Genomic DNA, 26976 nt, shown 5'->3' with positions numbered 1-26976 from the left:
TTATTGAAGTCCTTCAAATGCAACAAAAGTAAATGACCTGGGAAATTAGAAGATTTCAACACATACAGACAAATAAACTGGACCTGAAACCAGAAAAGAAGAAATATTGCAGTGCCAGCTCTGACTGTGCACACTGAGTAATATTTGTGTGTGTTTGTGTGTGGTCTGTTTTTATTAAGGCAACTGACTGCCTAGTCCCGTGTCCTGAGGAAGCCCTGGTTCTGATCCTGGAGGAAGCTGGACAATGGGTGGATGTGGTGGCGCCTCTCTTTCTCTCTCACACACACACACACACACACACACACACACACACACACACACACACACACACACACACACACACACCACACACACACACACACACACACACACACACACAGTCTTACCTCTTTGGTTCTGGAGCTCAGTGGTTGTACAAGATGTTCTCTCTTTGTCTTTTAATCTAAGGACTTTAGTGTGGAAAGAGAAATACAAGTCCTTCATTAAAGGATTTCCTACTGGCAATCAAAGCAAACTATTCAACTTTTGACATCATTTTCCTCGATTTGAATCATGGTTAGTCCATTCATTCACTTCAAGCTAACTTAAATCACAATATAAGTCTGCATGCATCAGACTTTGTGTCAGACTCTGATCAACATAACACACCACATGATGAGCGACCTGGATCTAGGTCATTTTACATTCTTATTATTTTACCACGGTGTGTTTACTGATCTGGCTCAAGTCAAAGTTGATTATGATCACTGTGGATAATGATTGACTTAAATAGCCCATCTTTATCAGGATGGTGTGTGCATGTGTGTGGGTGTGGGTGTGACAACATGTAGATGGGTGCCCTGTATGCCTGACATGTGCCGGGTGCTGATAGTACCCCTGTGTCAGTCCTGCGTTGTACTCTTGTCCTCCAAACTGTAAACTGATGGGGCAGAAAAACAGGAAGCTGTCCTTCCTTTGCACTGGAAGCAGCGGGGCAAGAGGCCTGTCAGGTCAACCCAGTGTTGTCCCTGTCTGTAAAGGCGCCAGTGCACCCTGATACAGTGTAAAGGCAAACATTTCCTGGTACTCGTTATTACTGGAATAAACCTGCTTGCTGGTGACATCACTCTGAGCCTTCTGCTGGAAACTGTTTCCAGTACAAAACAGCAACACTGAGCACAATTTATGATTTGTGCGAGCTGCTAAACACATGACGTATATCAGGTTGTTGTTGCAGGGGGGTTCTGATGTTTTGCCACATTGTATAGCCGATTATCAGCCACTCAGTGGTTTAGTATTGGAGTTAATGTGTCTTTTGTTTGTCACACTCTGGCCAACTATCAGTAGCACTGATCAGCAGAATGCATTCTTCACTAACCCTCTCAATCCTTGCCCTTTGTCCAACAACATTGACACACACACACACACACACACACACACACACACACACACACACACACACTGAAACACATGCTCAATCTACCATCCACACTGCAACGCTTCACTGATACCTCCACCCATTTCTGAGTATTACCAATGTGTTGCTATTCAAGACACCCTCATTCCTTCTGTTTCCTTGCCCCACACACACACAAACTCTTCCACACAGTCTTTTGCAAACAGAGCAGAATACATTTTCTGTGTCCTGCAGCCTTGCATAGCCAATTGCACGATCACATGTTCAGAGTAGGGCTGAGTTTGTGTGCAGGGTGACTTTGTCATGGTGAGCTGGGGGCTGGGGGGCACACAATCAGTTCCAGAGTTTATATTTAACTAAGCAGGCACCAAACAAAACACAAGAAACCAAAGCAATGCCGGCCTGGGGATTATTATCTCCCCAAACACTGATAGACATGGACTTGACCTAGAACGTGAACGTGAACAGTGTCAATAGGGAGAGGTGGCTGTTGCACATAAGGGGAAATACTTCAAATGTTTAGGCTTTACAGTGGAATGCTGTTAGGGCTCTTAGGGCAGGGCAGTGAAATCTCTGCACCTCTGGAATGAAGATGAGCGATTTAACAGGTATGGACACCACAATGAGACTAACCAGCTGATTGTTTGTGGGTTTAATCTGCTCCTGTCAAATTCTGGCTGCAGGTGCGTCAAGAAAACTGGTGCGACTGGGTGTTGTAGAATGAGGAAATGTTGTGATTCTAAATGGGAAGTAGTGTCACATTATAGCAAGGGTTATTAAGCTCTGACAATAGATACAAATACAATAACCTGACCTATATTTCCTGGTTAAGTAAGTCTCCTTAGGCTTTTTGACTTTTTCCCCCGACGACTCTCCAGGATCGGAGGGAGATGACAGGGATTATTCCTCGCTTGTCTCTCTCAAACGCTCACCCTCCTGAGGGAGTGGCACACACTCACAGCCTCCCTATTGTCTTTTAGTGCGTGTGTGTGTGAGAGTGTCTGGTTGACAGTGGGTGTCTAACACGGTAAGGTGGAGCGGCTTAAGAGTGTCAGTGAAGTAAAGGAGTGATTTCTGTATGATAAAGAGGATCATTAAGCGAGCAAAGCAGTACATCTGTACATAGAGCAGGACCTGTAGAGCTTTTGTATTACTTGTCAATTTCCCCAGTAGTTTGGTTATCCCTGTGTGTGTGTGTGTGTGTGTGTGTGTGTGTGTGTGTGTGTGTGTGTGTGTGTGTGTGTGTGTGTGTGTGTGTGTGTGTGTGTGTGTGTGTGTGTGTGTGTGTGTGTGTGTGTGTGTGTGTGTGTGTGTGTGTGTGTGTGTGTGTGTGTGTGTGTGTGTGTGTGTGTGTGTGTGTGTGTGTGTGTGGAATGGGTTTTGTGAGAAAAAGAGAGAGAGAAAGGGGAGGCTATGCCCTTGTCCCAAATAAATCATGGGAGGAGTTACCAGCAAAACTTCCTCAGTCATTGTTACATGCCGTCTGGGATAACACATTCTAACACACACACACACACACACACACACACACACACACACACTCACACGCTCTTACTATCTTTTTTTGGCTTCTACTCATATGTGTTTTTGGGCTGACAGCGGAGAATGACAGCACCGTTGGCAGCTGTCATGAGATGCAGTTCACCAGTTAAACGGTGAAACCACACACACACATACAGAGAGATTCACACACATTCTGTAACGCACATGAGGAATGAATTGAGAGGGGAGAGCTGGCAGCAACACAGAGGTAAGTGCTGTTTTTTTCTACTTGTGTCTGCTTTCTAAGGCTTACCGTGTCTAAACTGTCTTCTGTTTCGCAGGTTTAACACTGCTGTACTTTGTACTTAGTCACATAACCATAAAGTTGTTGTCAGTCAGAGTATATGATGGACAGTAGAGTTGCCAAACTAGTGATTGATTCTGTTAGTGGCTTCCTAATGAATGTGAATGTTATTTATGAAGTCTATCTGTTTTCATTCTTTCATTATACTTCCACAATGATTCCTTCAGTGTTGTACAAATACTGCTATGCAACAGTGTGGGAATCTCCCTGCAGTGAGCTCTGTCCTAGACACACAGGCATGTGAGGGAGCTAACAGGGGGCTAGTCTAAACTTAGAGTCCATAACCCCTGTCTCATATTACTCCATGCTAACTCATGTACTGTACCACATATCCTAAATCTACGAAACCTAGTACACATACAAAGTCCCAAACACCTCACACAACCCCTGCTTGGCATGTGTTTGAACAGTCAGACACTGCTGACACCATGTGTTTCTTATTAGGTTGAATGCTATTGTCATGGACTCGCGAGTGTCACAACTGCACTCCAGGCTTTTGCTGTGTTTCAGACTGTATGGAGTCTGCTCAGATTTCCAGGGGGAAATTAAGTCACGTTACAGTTGCTCCAAAGAGAATTGCAAGAGGAATAAAATAATTAGAAAAAAAAGCAAATTAATAGAAATAAGTATGTAAAAAAATATGTGCTTTATATAACAACAATACAATTAAATAAAATTGCAATATAGAAAAATTGTATACAATAATATGTAATAAAAGTCTTAATAATATTAATACTAATACAAATAATACCAATACTAATAATAATACTGTTAATATTAATAATAATACAAATAATAATAATAACAATAATTATAATTATTATAATTAAGAGATGAAAAAAACACAACTAGGCATTTATATGTATAAAAGGTTTGGGAATATTAAGGAATTATAAGATATGAGAAGTAGGACTTTAAAATCTCAAAATAACTGTTAAAATCTATTTAAAGAAAATGTCTCTTGAATTCACTCGGATCCAAAAAGGGGTAAGAAAAGTGTGTAAAATGTGTCGTAAAATTAATTCCAGTTTGCATTAAAAACTGTTAAAAGTTATAATTCTAACCTGCTTTAAACCATTGGAACCCTGATAAGCTAATATGTATTATGTCATTATTGGGCTTTTCATTACAGGCTATACATACTTTTTTTGTGTATCAACTTCAATCATCAACTCGCTAAGACTTTACCACAGTGTGTAGTCATTCAGAAGAGGAACTCTTTGACCTTCCAGCTGACAGGAAGCGTTATTAACAGGTGTTTCGTGAAGAGGGAGTTGAGACTTATTGCATACACAGCATCACCGGCATTGCATTGTTTTTACTCACAATCTCTGTATGTTTTAAACTGGATGACATTGGGAACAACCGCTGCCCCTTGTGCAGCATGTAGTGCAAACAAAGGTTGACCATGTGACCGCACATATCGGCCTTGAGCGCTGTGCGTTTATTAGATTAGACAGAATCTGTTGCTCTAAAATAAACAAGCAGGGGAGTCTAAAGAGTCTCAGGATATGCCCTGACACGCCTTTAGCCTGTTTACAGCTTTCTGCCTCACAAGATACACACACACAGATTAAATCACGTCCAGTCAGCCGCTACGTAAACAAGATGAAGAGGCTGGTATCAGACAAGGGTGTCATCCTCTTGGTTCAATTGGGAAATATATGAATCCTGAGTTTTGGGGGGTGAATCATATAAGGAGCCTTAGAACATCCCGGGCAATGTTTCTTTCTTTAAGCATTATTTCTAAACCTCCTATCTTTATAGATTAGACTAAATTGCTAGCGTATACATTTAAAGTGTTTGGTCAGTGTCACCATTAGGGTTGCAAAATTCAGGGAATTTTCAAAGATGGAAACTTTCCATGGGAATAAACGAGAATGTATGGGAATAAACTGGGAATTTTCTAAATTGAAGGTTGGCTCTTCATAGGGAACTTAAATATAGTTGGGGAAGTATATGTTAGCATAATGTTGACTAAAACAAACGGATGCCATTCAAGTACACTTGCCATTCCTCAATCACATGCACATAGCACACTGCTTACTGGCTATTGAGACCACACCCCCTACAGGCACTGTGCATCCCTCCATCACATGCACAGATGATTTCTAGAAGACTGGATCACACTTTTGAGCCCAAAGCACAAGACAAATAAAGCCACACATTTGAGTCTGTGGACTACACAAAGTGAAGTAAGTGTTGATGATATTATGGGGTAATATATGTATTTAATTTTTAAATTGCAAATATCACATACAAATGTATTCATCTAGTAGTGTTTCTCAAACTTGTTCATACCAAGGACCACTTTATTCTTATTCCCACGAGAGTGCGGAAAACTTAAAGGACACCTATCATGCTATATTTGAACAATATATTGTAGGGCCATACCTATATAAAGTATATAAATATAGTTTTTTTTTCAAAATACCAAAAAGATCCTGCATTTTAGCCATGCCTCATTTCGCTCCATTTGCTCTTTCCAGCGCTGTTTTTGCAGGGGGCTGATTCTGTGAGCTGCAGCTGACCACGCCCCCCTGCAGGAGAGGGGAGCGTGCTTTGAGATCAACTGCTAGGCTGCAGCATGGAGAAGAGGGGGAGAAAAAGAGATCTCCGTCCACCGTGTTTTATTATTATAGAAGTAATGGGGCAGAAACCCTCCTTTTTACGCAGCGGTCCAGACATAGACGTCAAACGGCGACACATATTCAGTTGCCAGTTACTTTGGCATTAGGGCAGGGATATCTAGATACTTTCCAAGGTTTGACATAATGAATTGTGTTACTTTTAAAGCAAGCAACGATGTTTTCAAATCTGTAATCAAAAAGCTCCTCAAAAACACTATCGAAGCAGTTCCTGCCGTTGCTAGGTTAGTTCAAACAGTAACAACGGACTATTTTTCTTAGCGGATGCATGTCAATTTAAATCAATACAACTATTTTTTAAATCAATACAATCATTTTCTAAATCCATAAAAGCATTTCAATTAATATTGGGAGTCATGTCGTTACTTTGTCGAGAATGTGGCCATGTAATAACACCTTCATGCCGATCTAGATCCCTCCGCTTCGCGTCGGGCTCCTGATCGGCCTGTCGGTGTTCTTTTCCCCATAATGACCGTGTCGCTGCACATTATCCCTTACATATGATTATATAGAGTCATTATTCATTTGTTTTAAAGCAGGAGGCGCAAACGCTTGCCTCGGGGAGGGAGAAAAAGAGCCACAGCGGAGAATAAACAGAAGGGCAACCATGGCAACCATGCAAGGGAAGTCTTCTTCGCTGCTTTTGTGGCAGACTACAGCGCCACTTACAGGCCTGGCATATGTACTACAGCGTCGCGCTTTCGAGCAGCAATGGCCGGCCGTGGCCCAACCTCTCATTCCCCTGATAGGTGCAGAATTGACCAATAGCCGTAGCGCCACTTTACTGACGTCAGGACAGTGTTCAAATCTGGATCAGTCTGTATCAGATCCGTTGCAGCCCCTTTTTTAGAGATTTGGGTATGGAGGAAAATAGAGAGGGTTGTGTTTTCTGAGACTTGGTGAGTTCCCTGGAACACCGGGGACACATATTCATGTATAAAGGACGTACAAAAGTGCATTTTGCATGATAGGTCAAATATTATTTATAATATTATTTCAAATATGGAATATTTCCAAAATTCCCCAGCTTAAAGGTGGGGTAGGTAAGTTTGAGAAACCGGCTCGAGATACACTTTTTGTAATATTCCACGGAATGCTCTTAAGATCCCGGTAGCAATGAATATCTTAAGTGCTTTGAAAAAAAATCCATTAAAAAATGTCATCTGTGGAAGCCGTAGTAGGCTACTGGAAAAAGCACAACCATCATGTTAGCTGGCCCGGCTAAAATAACTGGATGGCCAACCGGCCTGTCAGCCTTCCATCTGTTCTAGCGCACTCAAGCTGGTTTCTCCAAAATGACCTACCCCACCTTTAACTTCCCATGGAAATGTCCTGTCACTGCTTTCAGATACACATGAGTTACGCGGCGTCCACACGGCGGCGTGCGTTAAAGCTTGTCGGCGGGCGTGTCTGAAACTCGACCAACAACCAATCACATGAATCTCCCGCCCCAGACACACAAGCATGCGGTTTAATTGGCTAGAGCAGGGGTGGCCAACCAGTCAGAGGTTAAGAGCCAATTTTTTTCTATTTTACTGCAAAGAGCCACATCAAACACACAGTCACTGATACCGCTTGTTTCAGTTTTTTGTTTTCTGGAGACAAGATTTCAACCACGTCACTGATGCATTTTTGTGGCATTGGGATATATATTTTTTAAATCCTCTGGAGCAGAGAGAGGAGCTGTGGATTATTGGTATTGATTAATGCATCAGTGTTTCTTAGGGTCAAAAACACTAAACTCACAACTTAAAATGAAAGCGTTTAGTTTATTTAATAAAAGAGCACATGTTCAATGTGAAAAGTGACAGTAGTTATAGATTATTTGCAATTTGGTGCTATGTATATATTAAAAAAAAAAAATAATTATATATATTTTTTAAACACCTTGAATTCCAGGGGAGGCGCGGGGCTCCGTTGGCGGGAAGCAGCGCCCCTCCAAGACAATGGTAGGGGAAACACTGGATAGTGTTTAATCAACGATAGGTTTCCCCCCCCTCAAAGGTGATTGGTTCACTGCATCACAGGTATTATTGTGATTGGCTCTTGGGCCACATCAAAATTAGACGCGCTGTCATCCTCTCATACTGACTCCTGACACCACACATACACACGTAGGGAGAGCCGGGACGAAAGTAACACGGGACGAAAGTAACGGAGCGATTTTATCCGAGCCCAAACAACTTTGACCGGCCAAATTACGTCAGAATTATCAGCATTCAATACTTAACAGACCTACTAAATATCATGTTTAACTGTCAGGAGTAGCTAGCTAGTGTTGTCACGATACCAACATTTTGTTTTCGATACCAAGTCAAGAATTGCGATTCCGATTATTTTTCGATACTTTTCTTAAAAAAAGGGAAACAGTCTTAAATGTAATTATTGTGCTTTATTTCACACCAGAACCATAACCATAACACAAACTTTTAAACAATGACAACAATAAATAAAACAAATGACAATAATTCGTATTAAATCAAATTAATACATTTCTTACAGACGGGCCTCGTGGTGTCCGTGGCTTGCCCTCACTGTCAGAGATATAGCTAAAATACTTCCAAATTTCGCTTCTGGCGTCTTTTTTGTCAACAAGCCGAGGCGCAGCGGCAGTTGCACTCCCACTTGCAGCCATGCTTCTCGTTTTCTCACATACTCTGGCAGCTAGCGCGTGCATGAGAGAGGGGAGGGACTTAGAGCGTGCTTGAGAGGGGCGGGACTGCAGGCACGGCTGCAGTGCAGGGAATGGAAGCAGAGCGCTGAACACACACGGCTCTTATTAAACGGCGCTTTCTCACCAGAGTACTTTCCCCCGTCATTCTTAAAGTACCGATACTAATGAAACGGAGGAATAGTAACGTTTTTAACGGCAGGGTATCGCGGTACCTTTCAAGTATCGGTACACCGTGCAACACTAGTCAGGAGTCAGTGTCTCTCCCCCAAACTCACACATATACAATTCGATATGAACTGAAGAGCCGCATGAAACTAGGCAAAGAGCCGCATGCGGCTCGAGAGCCGCGGGTTGGCCACCCCTGGGCTTGAGCTTGTACTGGCATATGATTTGATTGGCTGAAGCTTCCGTCGGAGCTTCAAAAGTTGAACATTGCTCAACTTTTGAAGCGAGCAACGCGAGCAAAGCGAAGCGACGGAAACACAATGCAGTTCGGCAAAGCGTGACGTCACCCCATTCAAAGTGAACGGGCAGAAGCGTTGAAGCTTCAACGCACGCCGCCGTGTGGACGGGCCGTTACGGAGCGTCCACACAGCAGCGTGCGTTGACGCTTGGAGGTGGGCGTATCTGAAGCTTGGGGATTTTTTGCGAGCAACGCGACCAACAACCAATCACATGAATCTCCTGCCCCCGACATACAAAGCAATAGCAATGTTAAAACGAAGTAAACTGGATATAAAATCCCCAAACAGGCGAAAACCTACCAGATTCACCCACTGTCTCTGCCACCTCCCTCCATGCCTGGTTCCTCCGGTTTGTATCGCGGTAGATCAACAGAGACTGATCATACAGCACCGGGTGATTCACTACCGCTATAATGAATTTTCCCTCCATTTTTTTGAATATGAGGAAATGACCTGCGTAGTCTCTCCCAGCTTACACGCGTTTTGATTGGCTAGTGCTTGTACTGGCAGATTTGCATAAACGGGATTTCATTGGCTGACGCCTCCGTCGAGGCGTCAAAAGTTGAACATTGCTCAACTTTTGACCCCAGCTACGCCAGCAACGCTCCACGTCGCTTCCCAAAATGCAGTTCGGCTAAAAGTGACGTCACCCCATTCAAAGTGAATGGGCAGAAGCGTTGGAAGCTTCAACGCACGCCGCTGTGTGGACGGGCCGTTAATGTCTTAAGTCACTCATAAAGGAAAATTCCATTTCCTTTAACACATAAATTAATAAAGCTTTAAAATCAGTTTGCAGGGCAGCAAGCAGGGATGTGCTCTACAGTCTACAATAAAGAAAGAGGGAAATTCCCTCCACCAACAACAATTTCCTGTAGCCATACATTTCCATACAATAATATTCCGACATAGACATTATGGGCTAGGCTAGGCTGTGTTGTATAAGCCTAGTTTTAATCAAAATGTTCTAAATTAAAGGCACTATATGAGAGTAGAATTTGAGTATTATCTTCAGATTTGATCCAACTCGTATTCATCAGTAAGCTCATAGTATTCTCAGTACAAATAGGATATTGATATATTACCTATCAACTTGTATCGAATGCATATTTGACTTTCAGCTCTTTCTTTGTGTCCTATTGAGATCTTCACCAAATAGAAAGGGGAATTGTGTTCCAGTTGGCTGCTACAGATTGTTAAACATATCCTTTTGACGCACCCAGGTCAGGAACACAACACATAAAATAGCTTTTAAATCTGGCACTATCTGGGCTTTTCATTTCCGACTGAGTGAACACATTGTGGTAGAGAATTACTGAGTGACCAATTTGGTTAGTTTACTTTCATCAAACTGGAGTCCCCTTTCTGCACAATGTGTGGCCTGGAGAACTTGATCAGTTTAATTCACACTTTGAAGTGCTGCATTATAGGCTATTTCCTTCTCCAATAGCAAAGGCCACATGAAGTCAACCATTGTGAACTTCTCATGGCACCACATGTTGTAGTTTTGTACATCATAACGAAGTATTGAACACTTTAAACCTTCATGGAATCGCTCACCATCCAATATTAGATCCATCCTCTTCCTCATGGTGACCTTACGGTGTAGGTCGATGCTGTCATCTAATCTGTTACCCGTGTGATGGCAGAGAGCTGAGTTGTGTTGAACTGTGGATAAACTGATCCTCGATCGTTGCCACCAGGCTACTTTCCCCCTCTCCCCCTCCTCTATGTGACCTTGCTGCCTGTCCCTGTGTGGCATTGCCTTACAGTGGCTCAGCGATACACTCTCACACACACATTGTCTTTGTGCAACGCATTCTGTGCATATTTCCACATAGGGAACACACAACAGACTCTCACTAAGGCCTGTCCCCACTACCCCACACACTAACACACACACTCATACCAATCGCAGAGAGTGCTTTGTGCATTCACTGACTGACTGGGCAGCTACTGAAGAGAGAGAGAGGGACGCTGTGGGAGGAGGGAGATGGAGACAGCAAGAGACAGAGGGATTAGAAAGAGAAAGCAGACACATAGAGAAGAAGAGGAGATAAGAGTTGCAGTGGGACATCCAGTAAACTTGTGGAAAGACAGAGTGAGCAGCACAGGAAAGGCAATACAGGAATAGGAAGGGAAACGGGGCTTGTCCAACTGAGAGGAAGAGAGCGAGTTGTTGTTGTAGAAGAAGCTGGGGGGGGACTGATGGGATGGCATTGATCTCTGGGAGCTGCTGCTGGCTCCTGGGCCAGATGGCGTCTTGTTGCTGCAGACCGCTGCTCCACTCCTCTTGCTGTGGACCGTTCATCAAAGTCTGCCTCTCCTCCTTCACAGGTCTGTCCCAGCCCGCTCTCTGTCTGCGCTACCACTGTACCGTCATGACTTCTACATTCAGATAGCCAGGAGCATATAGCTCTTAGAAACAACATGGGTAACACACCTAGCCAAGAAGGTAACAAGGGCATGGTGTGTGTTTCTGTCCTGTAGCAGCATGACTGTGCTTGTGTCGCCTCAAGCAGTCCTGTGGGTGCTAACTGTGCTCTGTGTCGTAGGATGGTGAAGAATAGGCTGTTGTCCTCTTTGGCTTAATGTCATGTTGCATTGTGTTGCTAAGTTGTACTCCCCATTGTCCAGTTGTGAATGCTTTGTATCAATATAATACTGTCCTGCTGTGTTTTATGCACTGACAAAGCATGTGCAAAAATGTCATCTTAATCAAAATGATTACTTACCTTGTTACCCTTTGGTTAACAATGTGTTCCTTATTATGGTCTGTGACTGTATGTCTGACAACATGTGACTGTTGGAGGTGTCAGGAGCGGGGCAGCTGGCTGAGCCTGGAGGTTTTTTTATATTAGAGCAGTTGTGTGTCTGTGATGGTCCTGTGTTTGTTCAACATCATTGTACCCCCGCCCAACCCCAAAACCCTGATAACTCCTCACACTAACCAATGGCTTGTTCTTGGCGTTTTCGATTTCAAATATTGCAGATAAGCAATAAAAGCCCATCTACAGCTTATTTATGGGGGCTTTTTTGACGGCCCATACAGGAGCAGTTATTGTCTTGGAGTCTAGGCTGCTTCTAGCACCTGTATAAAAAGGGACATTTTGTTTTCATAGTTTACCATGTTGTGAGCCTAAGAAGTTCTGCCAATTTGAACTTTTGGACAGAGTTTGGCTAGCTGTCGTTTCAGTATTTATGCTAAGCTAATTTACCAACTGCTGTGTCCAGCTACTTACAAATAATACCAACGGGAGACTGGTATTGAGGTTGTCATCTATTTTGTTGCAAGAAAGGAAATATGTTTATTATACAAAATATAAACAAACTCTTACTTTAAGATGCCTTTAGATAATATTTAAACTGCTTTGAAAATCAGTGAAGTATTTGATAGTAAAAGGAAGTGAAGGGGACTACACGTGTTTTTCCACAGGTTCATGTACTGATTTGTTTCCCTTTTTACAGACATCTCTCCTGCTGAGCTGGATGCTCTTTGGAGGGAACCACCATATACTCTTGGAGAAGCACATGTACACTTCTCAGGAAATGACATCATGACTCAAGGTAGACATTGTAAAACAAACATATCAATCAAATATGAAAAACGATTACTACAAAGTCAACACTTGTCATGAGGTTCATTAAAGCTGCTGTCTGCGGTCACAAACTGAGGAAGTGTTTGGGACATCCTCCCCTCACAATGGAACAAACCAGGGGAAGCTCGTCAGCACTATAATTCAATGCCCAGCTATTATACGCATCCATCTGGTTGATATTTATAGGTTTCAAAACTATTAAGATCATGTTAATGTCTAAAGACATACAGCTTACATAAAGTCAGTGGTGGGGGTACTTTATAGTTATATTATAAATCTAAGGGATGAATAGTTAAATCAGAAAGCCTATAGTTGTGGATTAATAGTAACAAGTGAAAAAGGAGTGGATAGTGATTGAGGTAGCCAAAAGAAAAAGAGTTGACATAGTCAGTTAAAAGTAATGTAAACATCTCTGGCACGTGTAGTTCTGCCTCTCTGGGTACTGTAGAATGACAGCTAACTTGTCCTTATCATCCATTAATTAGTTGAACGTATGATCAAAGTTCTTCACTGACTTGTACCTTAACGTACGCTCCGGGCTTCTCAGGCTCTCAGGCTGCTGACTCTTTCCACTTAGAAACTAAACATTGATTGGAAGTTTGGATGTTATCAGCTCATTAAATGACCGTTATCAGTTATTATCACTACCATTATATTGCTTTCTATGGCGCAAACCTCACCTACACGCAAGGTTGAAGTGGTAAACAAAACTGATTGGTTGCAGTTAGGAAAATGATTTGGGTTCAAATGAGTGTGATTGTTACATATGTTCTGTACCTTACTTAAGACTACTTAAGATGTGTCATCTGGTAACATTTCCATGTAATCTCTCCATGACAGTCTAGGACTTGCATTGTACACTTTGAACAGCACTTGTGATGACCCTTTTGATAAAATTGTTTCTACATTCAACACACGTAAACAACCAAAATCCAAAATGCTGTTTTGGATAAACAGGCTTAACCAACACTGGATTGAGTTTAAGGTGCATAAAAGAAGGACATAGATGCTCTCCTTTGAAGGTTGAATAAGAAAAATGACAATCTAAGCTTTTCTCCTGACATTTTTTTTGTTTTGACCTGTGCAGGTGAGAAGGAGGACGGTCCAATGGTGGAGTCAGGTGAAGGCGCAGGGGAGCCTGACAGCTACTGGAAGAAGAAAGAGGCATTCTTCAGAGGAAGTACTGTGTCACTCGGAGAGAAATTCTCCTCAGGTACATTTATAGATGCTTTTCGCCATAGGCCATAGCCTGCATTGTGTTTGTATTGAAAAACTAGCTTTTACATTAGCCAGGCTAAACCAATTATCTTACATACACAGAAGCATTTCCCCTGCATTAAAGAGATAAAGCACATCTCCATACTAATGTTTTACCCTATCAGCAGTTTGGCTCCATCCATCACATTTCCCTAGGTTCTTCCTCTCAAATGGATTTAAATGGACACACTGAGAGTCCAGTATGAAGCCTAATAGCTTTGTTATTCCTCCTGGGACAAACATGCTCACTGAGCATCTTGCTGAAATACGAGCACTTGTGTAAAATCTTTAATGAAGTCTTGAAAGTTTTGTCTCTCTTCAGATGAATTTCCCTTTTACTCAGTGACAGAGAAATACAACTGACTTGTGCAAGTTTGATGAATTAGCAAAAAGGAATACACACACATTATTTGTTTATTTCTGGGTGACTGTGACGAAGGTAACTTCGTCACTATGGACTGATGGCTTCAGGCCGGGTAATATTGCACTCTATTAGCGTGATTGCACAGTACAGTTGATGTCTGTGGCTGATGATTGTGTGCACCTGGTGTCCTGTGTTGTCTCCTCCCCCCTCACCTGTGTCTTGTTGTGCTGATTAGAATGGGGTGTATTTAGGGTCTGTTGCCCTGTCTGTTTGAGAGGCTGGTAGTGTTGGTGAGATCCTTGTGGCTGGTGACTGTGTTCACCTGGGCAGCAATATTGAGGCTGTACTATCCTGTACCACAGCGATGAATAAATGCCCACACCGAGTTATATTTGAATTCTCTGCCTCTGCCTCCTTGCTTGGTCGGGCCGCTCAACGGTCAGCATCACAATTGGTGTCAGAAGTGGGATTTGACCAAGTAAGGAGGTGAGGATTGCGAGAGGAAAGAGGAGGGACCAAAGAGAGGAACCGCGGCTGGGGGTGGCTGTGCCTGGAACGGACCGGGGGGCCACGGCTGTTGAGGCAGCGGGAGACGTGAGACAAGCAGGAGGAGCGGCGTTTGCAGGCCGAGGAGGCGGACCCGGACCCACGAGGAGTCGTGGGTGGCATCACGACATGGTTGACGGCGGCTTCACTGGCCCCGCTGGAGGTGGCGGAGGAGGCGGCGTTGAAACCGGGTGGCTGACTGGTTGTCCCGAAGCCAAGACTGTAGAGACACTGTGCTTCCTGGGGAGAGGGGGAAGGAAATGTGATGAAGGTAACTTCGTCACTATGGACTGATGGCTTCAGGCCGGGTAATATTGCACTTTATTAGCGTGATTGCACAGTACAGTTGATGTCTGTGGCTGATGATCGTGTGCACCTGGTGTCCTGTGTTGTCTCCTCCCCCCTCACCTGTGTCTTGTTGTGCTGATTAGAATGTGGTGTATTTAGGGTCTGTTACCCTGTCTGTTTGAGAGGCTGGTAGTGTTGGTGAGATCCTTGTGGCTGGTGACTGTGTTCACCTGGGCAGCAATATTGAGGCTGTACTATCCTGTACCACAGCGATGAATAAATGCCCACACCGAGTTATATTTGAATTCTCTGCCTCTGCCTCCTTGCTTGGTCGGGCCGCTCAACGGTCAGCGTCACAGTGACAATGGATGGTAAATCTTCCCGCTGAGCTAATTTTTCATCTGAGCCTATTTGCATTGGATTTGTTTGTATTCTGTATGTTTCCACTAGTGAAAATAATCTATCTAAGAGTGATTGATCACAGCAATCTTCTTTTGTTTTGTGTAGAAATTGAACTGCTGTTCACTGGGAGGAGGCGCTCCAGCATGGATCCGGACCAGGCCCTACAGGAGGCGCTGCGCACCCGACTCCGAGTGGTGGAGAGCAACAGCCAGGATGTGATCCAGCTCTTTAAAGTGAGTCTGAGCTGCGGATGCAGACATTACTGTACTACTTAATCCTTCTGAAATCATAACGGATACAAAGGTGCATTGTGATATAAGAACCCCTCAAATGCAATATGATATGTTTATGTATTGTGCTTGGAATGGAAATTGATGGCTCTACTGTTAGTGAAACATGATGCTTTGTTCCTGCAGGACTTGTCTGCACGGCTGGTGTCTGTCCATGCTGAGAAGGACAGCTTCGTACTCACTTTCAAGACTGTGGAGGAAATCTGGAAGTTTTCAACGTACCTAGCCTTAGGTAAAAACTTTGAAATGACAGTTGAAGTGCTTCATTGACTGTCACATCACCAACAAATTGTTATTGTTATTATCATCATTAAATACATTTCTGTTGTTGAGGATAAAGTGATATTAGCAAAGGGAGTATTAGTTTGGGTCTGATTTACTCTCTCCCAGGTTATGTTGCTCGCTGCTTGGAGAACTTCCTGTGTGATCAGTCCTTCTGGCTGGACCCAGAGCTGCTCAGTGACCTGCAGATCAATGTGACTGTGGACGAGGAACATCTGGCCACACTCTACCTGGGACTGTTACTCCAGGAGGGTCAGTCATCTTCTGCTACTGTACTTCATTTTGAGCACTTTTATTATTGACAAAAAGAGTGAAAAGGCTAATGTTTCCTTACAATTTCAGAATGTAAATGTGAGATTTTCTTCTATCTGAAACTCATTTTCTGAAGTGACTTAAAAATGATCACTGTAATTATATAGTGGTTAATTATATCTGCCATTTGATCCCATTTGTTGTAATCCTTCTTCACTGATCCCAATTAACACCACGAGATATTCAGGAGTATACTGCTGCAAATGACTTTGGACTAATTATGGCAATGGACAGCTTATTGTCATTAAAAAAGCCAATGTCCTCAAACATAAAGTAATTCTAATTACAAGTCAAAGTTATAATGATTTGTATTTGATATATCGGGTTGTACTAGTGAAGTAAATGAAAACTGAATTGAATTTTTGCAATTTGCTTATGCACTTATAAAACGAGTGTTCTGCAAATGCATAACCTTTGTAATACTTACCTTTAAGAATTGATTTCCTCCGGGCTGGTAAACGTCACTGCCTTCTTCCGGACATTTCCCAGAGGCAAAAAGCTCCATGGAATAAAACTGCAGAGCTTGCAAAAAGTGATGAGAATTACATTAACTTAATAGGAGTACACAAAACATCCATCATTTGCTACAAGCTGTAGCACTTTTGCTGATGTTTCACTTAAGTGTGATGTGGCTTCTATCAAAAACACTGACACTTGATATGATTCAGACATGCTTATTTGTCTGTGTTAATGTGGGAGGCTGATTCAGTCTACTCTGTGCAGGTTCCTTCTTTGCAAAGGCGCTTTTTACAAGAACTGATATGGATGAGGATGACGAAGAGCAGCTGGCGTTCAATAAGAATGACTTGCTGATGGTGAGGGACACGGGGCAGGACAACATGTGGGAGGGCACAAAGCTCTCCACAGGAAACCACGGTCTGGTGCCGGTCAACTCCATGCAACCACTGCCTTACCCCTTCTATCAGTGAGTCTCTCTGTGCTCCTGAAATGTGCCGCGTCAGTTACTAATTCCTTGATTTTCACTGAAAGCAATTGTGTGATTAAAAGAAGGCTTCATCCACCAAATGATCATTTGTAGATCAAGTTTTCACCCGGTCAATTTGTGAAAAAAACATATTTCTTATGTTCCTCATCGGCAAAAAATAAACTAAGAAAATATAATTTAAGTAGATACATTCAACTACAGTTAAACTATAAACCACAGTTGTAGAGTAAGACATTTTATTTCAAATTGAAAAATGTGAGGAAAAATGCATGTTTTAGGGAAGTAGTTACCTTGACAAAAGATACTTTGATCATACCTCACGAGTTGTGTAAGAGTATATAAAAGGATGTTTATTTTCTCCCTTTGTTCACTGTTGAGGTATGTGAAACAAAGTTTTCAACAATAATTTAATTCTTAAATAATGTATTTACAAATGGTCATATTGTGGATGAAGTATTCCTTTAACACGTTCTGTTGTATACCGTGTGGGCTGAATGAACAGAGCAGCAATATACAGATGTTAAAACTATTTCCACATAAGTTGACATAGTTTTGTTAAACTATACTTCCTGTTTGGTCAGGTGGTTCCTGAGGAAGTACCCTGGCAACGCTGGATACTCGCCAGCAGAAAAGGAACTATTTGAACATTCTATAGGTACAAATATTTATCTTACGAAATGTTCACACATTCTACAGAATGTGCGGTACACTGAACCCAGTTAAAACCAACTCCTCTTCTGACCGTTGGAAGCTGAGATTAATTTGCTAAAAGCCACTTTCATAATGTTGTTGTCAGACGCAGCTGTTTTTATTTCAAAAGCTTTGAAAACTCATAGTACACTACTTTCTCAGCACCAAACAGCGAGAGAAACAAAGATTGGCACAAGCTGATGAACATAGAGGAGCATTTGGGGAAATATATTTCCATCATAGGTTTTGGAGACAAAATCAGAGCTAACCAGGGATCAATATTTGACCTTAATTTGACATATAGAATCATGTCTCCAAATGAATGCTGGTTGTGTCAATAGACAACAGTTTGGGAACATGTTGACCATACTTTAAAGACAGAATTATGTAAAGGTTGCAACTAGAGTTGTAGTAGTGATTGTTTTTGAAGGATTGCAGTACTTACCCAAAGTCAGACTCATTCATGGACACCTTTAGGTGTCTGCATGCATTATAATGTTATAATGGAATACTTTGTGACTAGTCTGAAAGGAAAGCGTAACTTCTCTACATTATTGTGTTTGGGAAGTCAGCTGTTTTACTGTATACAAATACAACGGATAATATCAAACTGTACTACCTTCTATTTACTGGAACACACAGCAGTGCACGGTTACAGTGAATCAATATTAATATGCTTAAACATATACCGGTAGCTTCAACCTGTGAAAGGCATTTTTACTTAATCGTTTAATATCTAGTCAAGTCTTGAGCAGGAAATAAAACAAAACAAAAATGAAATGACTGATGAATTGTCATATTGCAATGTTCTGACATATTGACCCTGAAACTCTCATAACTTCTGCTTGTACTAACCTTTTCCTCATCAAATACCTCAGTGACAGGCTCCTGTGAAGCGATAGTCGACTACAGTCCGGTGGGCATGGACGAGCTTCAGCTGAGTCAGGGGGACATTGTGGAGATCCAGGGTCTGTTGGTCCGAGGCCTGGCCGTGTTCATAGCGACACACACGTCCACAGGTCACACCGGCTTCGTACACAAGGCCCATGTGAAGCCTCTGGTCTCCAAACCACTGTAAGAATGTTATGTAGTTGTATAATACATGGTTTGACCTAACTGGTCTGATGATGTTTTGGTTAAAACTTCAAAGCTCTGTTATCTGGACTCCATATTAGTTGCCTGTTGTTTACAGCCTTGTGCTGATCTTTTATGAAATCCTATTTAGTGTATCTGCAGTCAGACGGGGTGGGTGGGGTGAGTCTGCGGAGGAGACAGCAGAAGTGATAATGCTGCCTTTGTTTCCCTCGCATAGAGACAGACGGTTGGTCTTTCTGACGGAGGAGGAGCGGGCCCGTCTGGCTCAGGTTAAGCCCTGCAGCTCTGAGCCGGGGGACAGCAGCCTGCTGGAAAGACTCTTCTCCACTGACATCAGCTCTGTGTACAGGCTAGGTAAAGGAACAACGGGGGTAAAGGAGCAACGGGGGTTAAGGGAGGGGTAGTGCCACCAATTAAGTGTCATGTTAAGTGTAGAAAAGTCAGTTAGTGGAGTTACTCAAGTCCGGTACTTAATTTGTATTTTATGTTATTTAAATGTTCTTTCTACCTTTACTTGACTACATTTATCTGACAGCTTAAGTTACTTTACAAATCAATATTTTGAAAATCTTTTGTTAAGTGTGGGTTGTTTTTAAAGGGATTAAAAGGATTCTTTGCTTTGCGTTTTTTGGGAAGGTGTTGTTCTCAGCCTGATGTCCTTTCTCATAACTTTTTGAATGTTTAGAAAACACAGTCAATTGATTAATGATGAAAAATAATAATGAATTAATCATTCATAAATTAGCTCCACCTAAACCAACTACAACATCGTGGTTTTACACAAATGCATAAATTATAAAAAAAACTAATGATATCATGTATTACAGTCGCATGGGATATTTTTCTGCCTTTATTACTTTTAGTTCTTTATTAACTTAATTTTCCTAATTATACTTACATACATTAAATGTATGCATGTACTCAATTAAAAGACCTGAATACCCCAGCTGCTGCATATTTGGTTACAGTATGTTGTTATTGAAGCTGCTGTTTCCTTTTTATTTTTAAGTAACTGTCAGCGATTTATTCTGGTATTCTCTATCCTGACTGAAAAATTGATGCTTAAATTGATTTACCTTCAGACAAACTGGATGAAACGGACTTCACGTACATTAGGAACCGACCAAAACATGGTAATGTCTTAAAGTATTGATGAGAAAATTACTAGCTTTTAAAGCCGAATGCACTAAGAAGACTTGGACATTTTTTAAATGTATTTCTTGTCTTGTTTTCTTCAAAGATCATAAGGTTTCTGCGGGCGCCCGTCAGAGCGTAATGTCAGAGAAAAGTGGAGGAACGCCCCCGTACCAATCCTCTCCTCGCGCCTCCCTCTCCCACTCCTCCCCTCGTCTGTCCATCTATCAGTCCCACAATCCTCTGCCACGAGAGGGGGAGCGCCTGTCCTTCACTCTGGTCGACACGTTCAGAGAACTGGACGAGTACAGGGAAGACCCGCCTCTCTTCGTGGAGGAGAACAGCTGGGAGGGGGAGGACTCTGAGTTCAGTGACCCCACATTGACCCTGCTCAACCACGAACACTTCCAGGTTTGTAGAGTCAAAATCCCAATCCTCACAGAGGCTCTCATTTTCTTGACATCTTGATTTCATGGAAGCAAACATGTCTAGGCTTTTAGTTTAATACTGGTTTTATTTTTGGTTTGGATTTGAGACACTGAGAGACTTGTTGATGTTGTGCACCTCATGACTTTGCAGTTGTTTTAAGCCCATGGTATTATGATGTTCCTCCAGCATCAGTTGATCTGTTACAGTATTTTACACTATGAGTTTATTGTGTCCTTTGTGTCTTTCCCTTGAACTCTTTTACCAAAAACATACAGCATGATTTACTCTTTGTAATTCCTTGCTTGTTATTTATTGCAGGAGGACTTCCTGCCTCTGTACGACCTGCAGTATTCCTTCCTTTGGGTGACCTTTAGTGGTAAGACTGAGGACGAACTACCGGGTTACCTAGAGAGTGTCAGGGAGTGTGCCAAGAGGTTGGGCTTGCACTGGGCACATCGACGGGCATGCTTTCTCCTGGGAAGACTCTGTGCCAGGAAGCTGAAGTTCTCCCAGGTGGGTTCTTCATGTCTCCTATTACTGAAAGGTTAAAAGTGTATGCTGTCATTTTACTTGCTGAGGACTCCTCAAACCTCAATGAATCTGTCTGAATAAAGCTCTTACATTCATGTTTGTTCCTCGCTTCAGGCCCGTGTGTACTACGAGGAGGCTCTCAGTGTTCGAGTGGACAGTTTCTCAGACACACCGTTCCTTATCGCACTCTTCACCAACCTCACCTCTGTCTACCTGAAGCAGCATATGACTGACAAACTGCCCCAGACTCTGGAGAAGGCCAGTGCCCTGCTCCTCTGTCTCCCCTGCCACACCTTCACCTCTACGGACGAAGCAGAACTTCTTCACCTGCTCTTGAGGAGATCAGTGGTGATGGGGGACAAACACCTGGAGGCTCGCGTTTGCTACCTCCTCTCTAGCCTCTTCCTATTTCTCAGGAAGACTGACGATGCCCTTCCCTTCGTTGAGCGACTCCAGTTTCTCTCTGTGACTCTTTCTACCACAGAGGGTCGTCCTATAGCGCCTTTGGACCTCAACTGGCTCTTGAGTTGGCTCTATAATCGTAAATACATGCCTTACTTAGCGCTGGCTTCCCTGAGCCTGGACTCAAGACAAGACCACTCCCTTGGCGATGCTTTCCAGAGGATTGAGTTGTTTATCAGGAACTCTGTTCGCCTGAACCCTTGCTGGAAGGAGGGGACTTCCCTGCTCCCTGCGCAGATTGTGATTTACCTCCAGCAGGCCCTGATTATTTCTGAGCAAGGGGAGGACCTGAAGACCCAGAGGGACCTGTGTCAGGGCTTGGCCACAGTTTACCAGCAGTATGATGCTCTTGATAAAGCGGTGCGCTGTGCTCAACAAGCTGTGGAGACAGGAGGTCACATCAATGAGGAGGAGGGCTTTGAAGCCTCCGTGATGCTTGGGTGGTTGTTGGTGTTGACGGGCCAGGCTGAGAAGGCCCAGAATGTCCTACAGCCCCTGCTCACATCCCTCCAGGTACAGCAAACTGTCCACATGGATTAATGTGCATCAGCTTTTGTAGAAGGGTTTAACCTCTTCTTCTGTGTGTTATCTCTGTAGGGTACAGACAGTCCCACGCAGCAAGGAGTGATCCACAACCTCTTGGCTTTGTGTCTGAGGCGGCAGGATCGCATCCCAGAGGCAGGCTGGCATCTCTACTCTGCATTGGTCATCTCAAGAGAAAGTGGAAACCAGAGGAACCAGGCGCTGGCACTGGCCAACCTGGGCTGCCTGGCACTGGATGTAGGGGCATCTTTGGTGGCGGAACGCTTCTTGGTCAGGTCAGATATCATTGTTTACGTCTTCCTGGGAACTCAACACTGGTAAGAGCTTACAGAGAGGTATTTATTGTTATGGTGATTGTATTTCCAGATCCTTGCGTCTTTTTCTGGAGCTTTGGGAAAGCCCCACAGACGAGGAGCATGTTCAGACCTACCTTTGGCTGGGGCGGAGCTACAGAGACAGGAAGAAGAGTCAGGACAGCAGGGCGTGTTATGAAATGGGGCTACTAATTGCACTTCATGCCAGAAACGTACACAGTGAGTAAAAGTTAACACATAAATATGTCTGCTAGCCAGTCTCTCTAAAGATTACCAATAATGTAATGTATTTTGTATATTTAAAACATCCAAAAATGTAATAACCAGTATGTAGGATTTAGTGGCATCTAGCGGTGAAGATGAAACCAAAAGGATACCCCTCCGCTCAGCACTCCCTTTATGAGCTAGGATGTAGCGGTTTACTTAATTTAAATATGCGACAGGCCCTTTCCATAGCAGTGTTTGGTTTGTCACTTCTGGACTACTGTAGAAACATGGCAGTGACTCCCGGAAGCTCAATCTAAGCTATCAAAAACACAATGACTCCTTGTTTCCAGACGTTTTGCTAAGATAAGTTAGCTAAGCTAACTGTCTTTCGTATACAGTAAATACTTTTACAATTGAAGCTTTTCTATCCCCTGGTGGACAAATTATGCAATGGCAATACTTTGTTTATAGAATCTTGCCATTTCTTGTGATAATATAAATTCACTATTCATATCAGCCATGAGTTTGTTTTAAATTCTTTGTTGTGTTCTCTCATAGGTCAGATGGTGGTGGCCAAGGTGCTGAGTCGGCTGTACGCTGACATGCTGCTGTACGGCCAGAGTATCGTCTACTATGAGCACTGTGTGTTGGTCTCCAGAGAGCTGAAGGAAAAGAGACTAGAGGGGGAGTATCTGGAAATCCTCAGCAGCCTCTACCTCTCCCTCAACACTGAAAGGTGAGTGTGTGCCTCCCTTTACCATACAATCTTATCGTCAACCTATCTTTTCCATAGTATGTTTGGTTGTTGGCTAAAACAGTCTTAATTCTGGTTTTCAGATCATCACGTAAATCCCTGGACTGCACCAAGCAGAGCCTGAGGATTTCTATTGATTTGGGCAAGAGAGAGGAAGAGTCAGAGACCTGGCTGCAGGTGGGACGCATCTATTATCTCATCCACGAGGACGAGCTCGCTGATATGTACCTGCAGGTGAGGAGGAGACATATATGGTGGAGATCATTTTAAAAATGTACAGAAGATCTGAGAGGCAAGTCAGAAATAAGATTTCTGGTTTTATCTGAGTCTAAAAAATTGTCTGGACAATATCTCTAAGTGTTTGCTGTTGTAATGCTTTTTTGAAACAAAGATGAGAAAACGGTTTGGATCAGACTAAGAAAATGGTTCCCCAGAAAGTTATTTTTTCCACTTGCTTATCAGGGCTTCTGAATAAAAATGTTTAACTTCCTTAACAATCTTTACATTACACAGAGCTTAGTTTCACCTTCTACTCTCATAGGCAGCAGTGAAGACAGCCCTGAGGATGAATGATTATCACTTTGCCATGAGCATCTACGAGGAGGCAGGAGACGTCTACTTTAAAGGCACCAGGAACAGATTGGCTTCACTGCCTTTCTACAGGGTAGGAACAAATAAAACGCAATGTCATGATGCAGTCTTTCCGTTTGAGTTTATTTCTATTCTACAAAATTATATTTCAAGTCTTGGCCGGCGCTGAACTCATCTAACAAATGGTTTGGTTTCAGGATGGCGGCCTGCCCTTTGCACGCAGCATTAAGGACATCCACTCAGAGTTCCGTTTGTTGAGTAAACTCACAGAGCTGTTAATGAACCAGGGCGAGCAGGAGGAGGCTCTGCAGTACGCTACGCTGGCTGTGGAGGTCGCCAGCAAAACAGGTACAGAGTATAATAATAATAAATTTGATTTATATAGCACACTTTAAAAAGGAGAAAATAATAAAAACAAATACAATACAAATATATCTAAAGAGCATATTGAATAAAATATGGTAATATAAAAAGTATGGCCTATAGTAGAATCTGTCCTCATGAGTGTTGTCAGAAGGAAAGATTCTTCAGCCTGCTTCAATAACCATGGTGTAGCTTTTGAACTACTTTCCTAACAGACACCATATATGTTTTTCCTCAGGTGTGCATCTGCATGAGAGGACAGCCTACCACCGGCTGGCTACAGTCTACTACAGCCTGCAGCAGTATGAGATGGCAGAAAACTACTACCTCAAGTCCCTGTCCTTCTGTCCGCCCGTCATGCAGGACCCTAAGGAGGCTCGCTACTTTACAAATATTTACTGCAGACTTGGCAATCTGACACTACACAAACTGAAGGTACAGGAGACAGTTATATTTCTGTGTTTGCAATGCATGAGCAAATATCCACATTATGTTTCTGAAATCTGCTTAGATTTATAGATACAACAGAACAATTTAAATCTACAATGACTCAGAAATGGTATATCATATTTATTTTCAAATATTTAAAGTAAAACTAAAATAAACGTACTTAAGTTAAACATTTCATTTGCAGTTTAAGTTATTGAAATTGAATGATGAATATTATAATATAATATTACATCTTTAACAAATACGTTTAATTTTCAATTTCTAAAATCGTATTCTTTATTTTTTAATAGAAAACGATAACATACAAATGTAATAATGTTTTAAGACTTTTTCTCTGTACTTCTCCATGTTTCACGCCCTTTCCAGACAAACTAATCTATAACAATCAGTCTTTGATCAACAAACAAAATATGAAAACACTGTTCTTAACTTTAACTTAAACAGATGATGTTAATTTGGATTACATCTGACCTATGTACCTCTCCAGGATTCTTTTGACGCGGTGGGCTACTTCCAGTTGGCTCTGGCGGCGGCGCTGGAGGACCAAGCTAACCCCGAGGCTCTGTATGTGGTGTACATGAAGCTGGCCGAGATCCACTGCAACCACATGCCCGACGCTCAGCTGTGCCAAGTTTACAGAGACAGAGCACAGAGTCTGAAGAGAGTTCTGGCAGGAGAGGACGGCGCTGCTGAGAAAAACATGGAGGATGCAGAGACGCAGTCTGGTAGACAGAACGAAGAAGAGGCCAATGCTGATAAGGAACGTACAGAAAGTTCTGTGAAGAGAAACAGCATTATCATGTCTACACCGGAAAAATGTGAAGATAACTCCTTTCCAAGAACTTGTACAATCCATGGAGACACAGAGGATAGATGTTCAGACACTAATGGGAAAATAGAACACAGCATTGATTCGGGAAGCCTTTTAATGAATGCCTTCGGGTCTGAGACAGAAACCATCGGCAGTCAGTCGTACAGTGACAGTATTCTTACGGAGTCCTTTGATACAGCAAAGGAGCAGATCTCAGACTCCAGCAGCTCCACTGACACTTTACAAACTAACAGGAATCAAACAGACGAGAGGGACTTTGATACTGATCACTTCATGCCTAGCCAAACACCTGAAGATCCAACAAGTGACATCACAACACACATAAACGCACAAAACACAGATTCTGATATTCAGAATGAAAAAAACACAACCGCTAAGGAAACAGATGTGCATGCAGAAAAATATGTCAGTGTTGAGGATAATTGGTGTGATACTGACTGATAAAGATGTAAGCATGTATGACTGCACAGAGATATAAGTGTGGGACTGACTGAGATGATGTCTGCACACAGTCACTTAATGTTCTTTACTGATATTTCCTCCGTCTGGTCACATTTCTCTTGACCAGCATGACTGCAACGTTCCAGTCACATGGCACTTATTGTAGGAAAGATGATGTGATTACTGTTAAGTGTTCAGACATTCAGTGACTCTAAAGCATGTGCCTTTTGTAAAATATATTCTGTGGTTATTATTGTGCTTGTAATATACGTTTTCTAAATGTATGATTTTGTATCTCTGGAAGATATGACTGAAACAAAGAGTGATGTTTTGTTTGCTGCATGTTTATCTGGGCTTTTGTTGCATCAAATATGGCAGACATACGGTGGCTTTAAGGAGCAAAGCACAACAACATGAGGCAAAGCACATGAATAAATCACAACACACAATAAATACTATTCAGAAAAAAGCTATGGGATTTAGGGAATCCTTTTTTATGCAGTCTATAGGGAAAACCCAATTTGTTTACACCACGGTTTCTGATTCCCAAATAATTGGTCCCTTTTTCGTTGAAGAAACTTGTCTATTCTGAAATGACTGTCCTTGAAACCAAAGTATAACATAACTTTATAACATTACAGAACTTTAAATACTTAAACACAGTATATATTTTTTCCAAGCACATGTTCCAAAATCAGCCGGAAAAATGTAAAAACCCTAAACACACCTTGACCGCTGCACATGTGTTGGCAAGATGGTGAAGATGTTTTTTTATTTGCATCGTTTTTTTAAAAACTGCAACGTGTTTCTCCTAATTTAAATGTTTTGG

General features: G+C 42.4%; 1 protein-coding gene across 4 annotated transcripts; it reads left to right on the top strand.

Annotated features, from left to right (window-relative positions):
* The first annotated feature begins 2745 nt into the window (after positions 1 to 2745).
* sh3tc2 (SH3 domain and tetratricopeptide repeats 2) lies at positions 2746 to 26618 on the top strand. Of its 4 annotated transcripts, XM_034214967.1 has the most exons (23): positions 2746 to 3146; positions 11363 to 11480; positions 12494 to 12592; positions 13712 to 13837; positions 15587 to 15714; positions 15898 to 16003; positions 16162 to 16305; positions 17089 to 17290; positions 17893 to 17966; positions 18880 to 19075; positions 19314 to 19450; positions 20179 to 20229; positions 20337 to 20641; positions 20978 to 21172; positions 21305 to 22165; positions 22250 to 22470; positions 22562 to 22728; positions 23275 to 23452; positions 23554 to 23704; positions 24012 to 24134; positions 24259 to 24409; positions 24663 to 24859; positions 25362 to 26618. In XM_034214967.1, exons 2-23 carry the CDS (start codon positions 11456 to 11458, stop codon positions 26145 to 26147), a joined length of 4623 nt encoding a protein of 1540 aa, XP_034070858.1. In that variant the 5' UTR covers positions 2746 to 3146; positions 11363 to 11455; the 3' UTR covers positions 26148 to 26618. The 4 variants fall into 4 exon arrangements, with proteins under 4 accessions (XP_034070858.1, XP_034070856.1, XP_034070855.1 ...); XM_034214965.1 differs by lacking the exon at positions 11363 to 11480; XM_034214964.1 differs by lacking the exons at positions 2746 to 3146; positions 11363 to 11480 and adding an exon at positions 9686 to 11362.
* The last annotated feature ends 358 nt before the right edge of the window (positions 26619 to 26976 follow it).

Source organism: Gymnodraco acuticeps, unplaced genomic scaffold (assembly GCF_902827175.1).
Source record: "Gymnodraco acuticeps unplaced genomic scaffold, fGymAcu1.1, whole genome shotgun sequence".
Lineage (NCBI taxonomy): Eukaryota > Metazoa > Chordata > Actinopteri > Perciformes > Bathydraconidae > Gymnodraco > Gymnodraco acuticeps.
The sequence above is the reverse complement of the archived record's forward strand: the minus strand, read 5'-3'. Positions and strand labels throughout refer to the sequence as shown.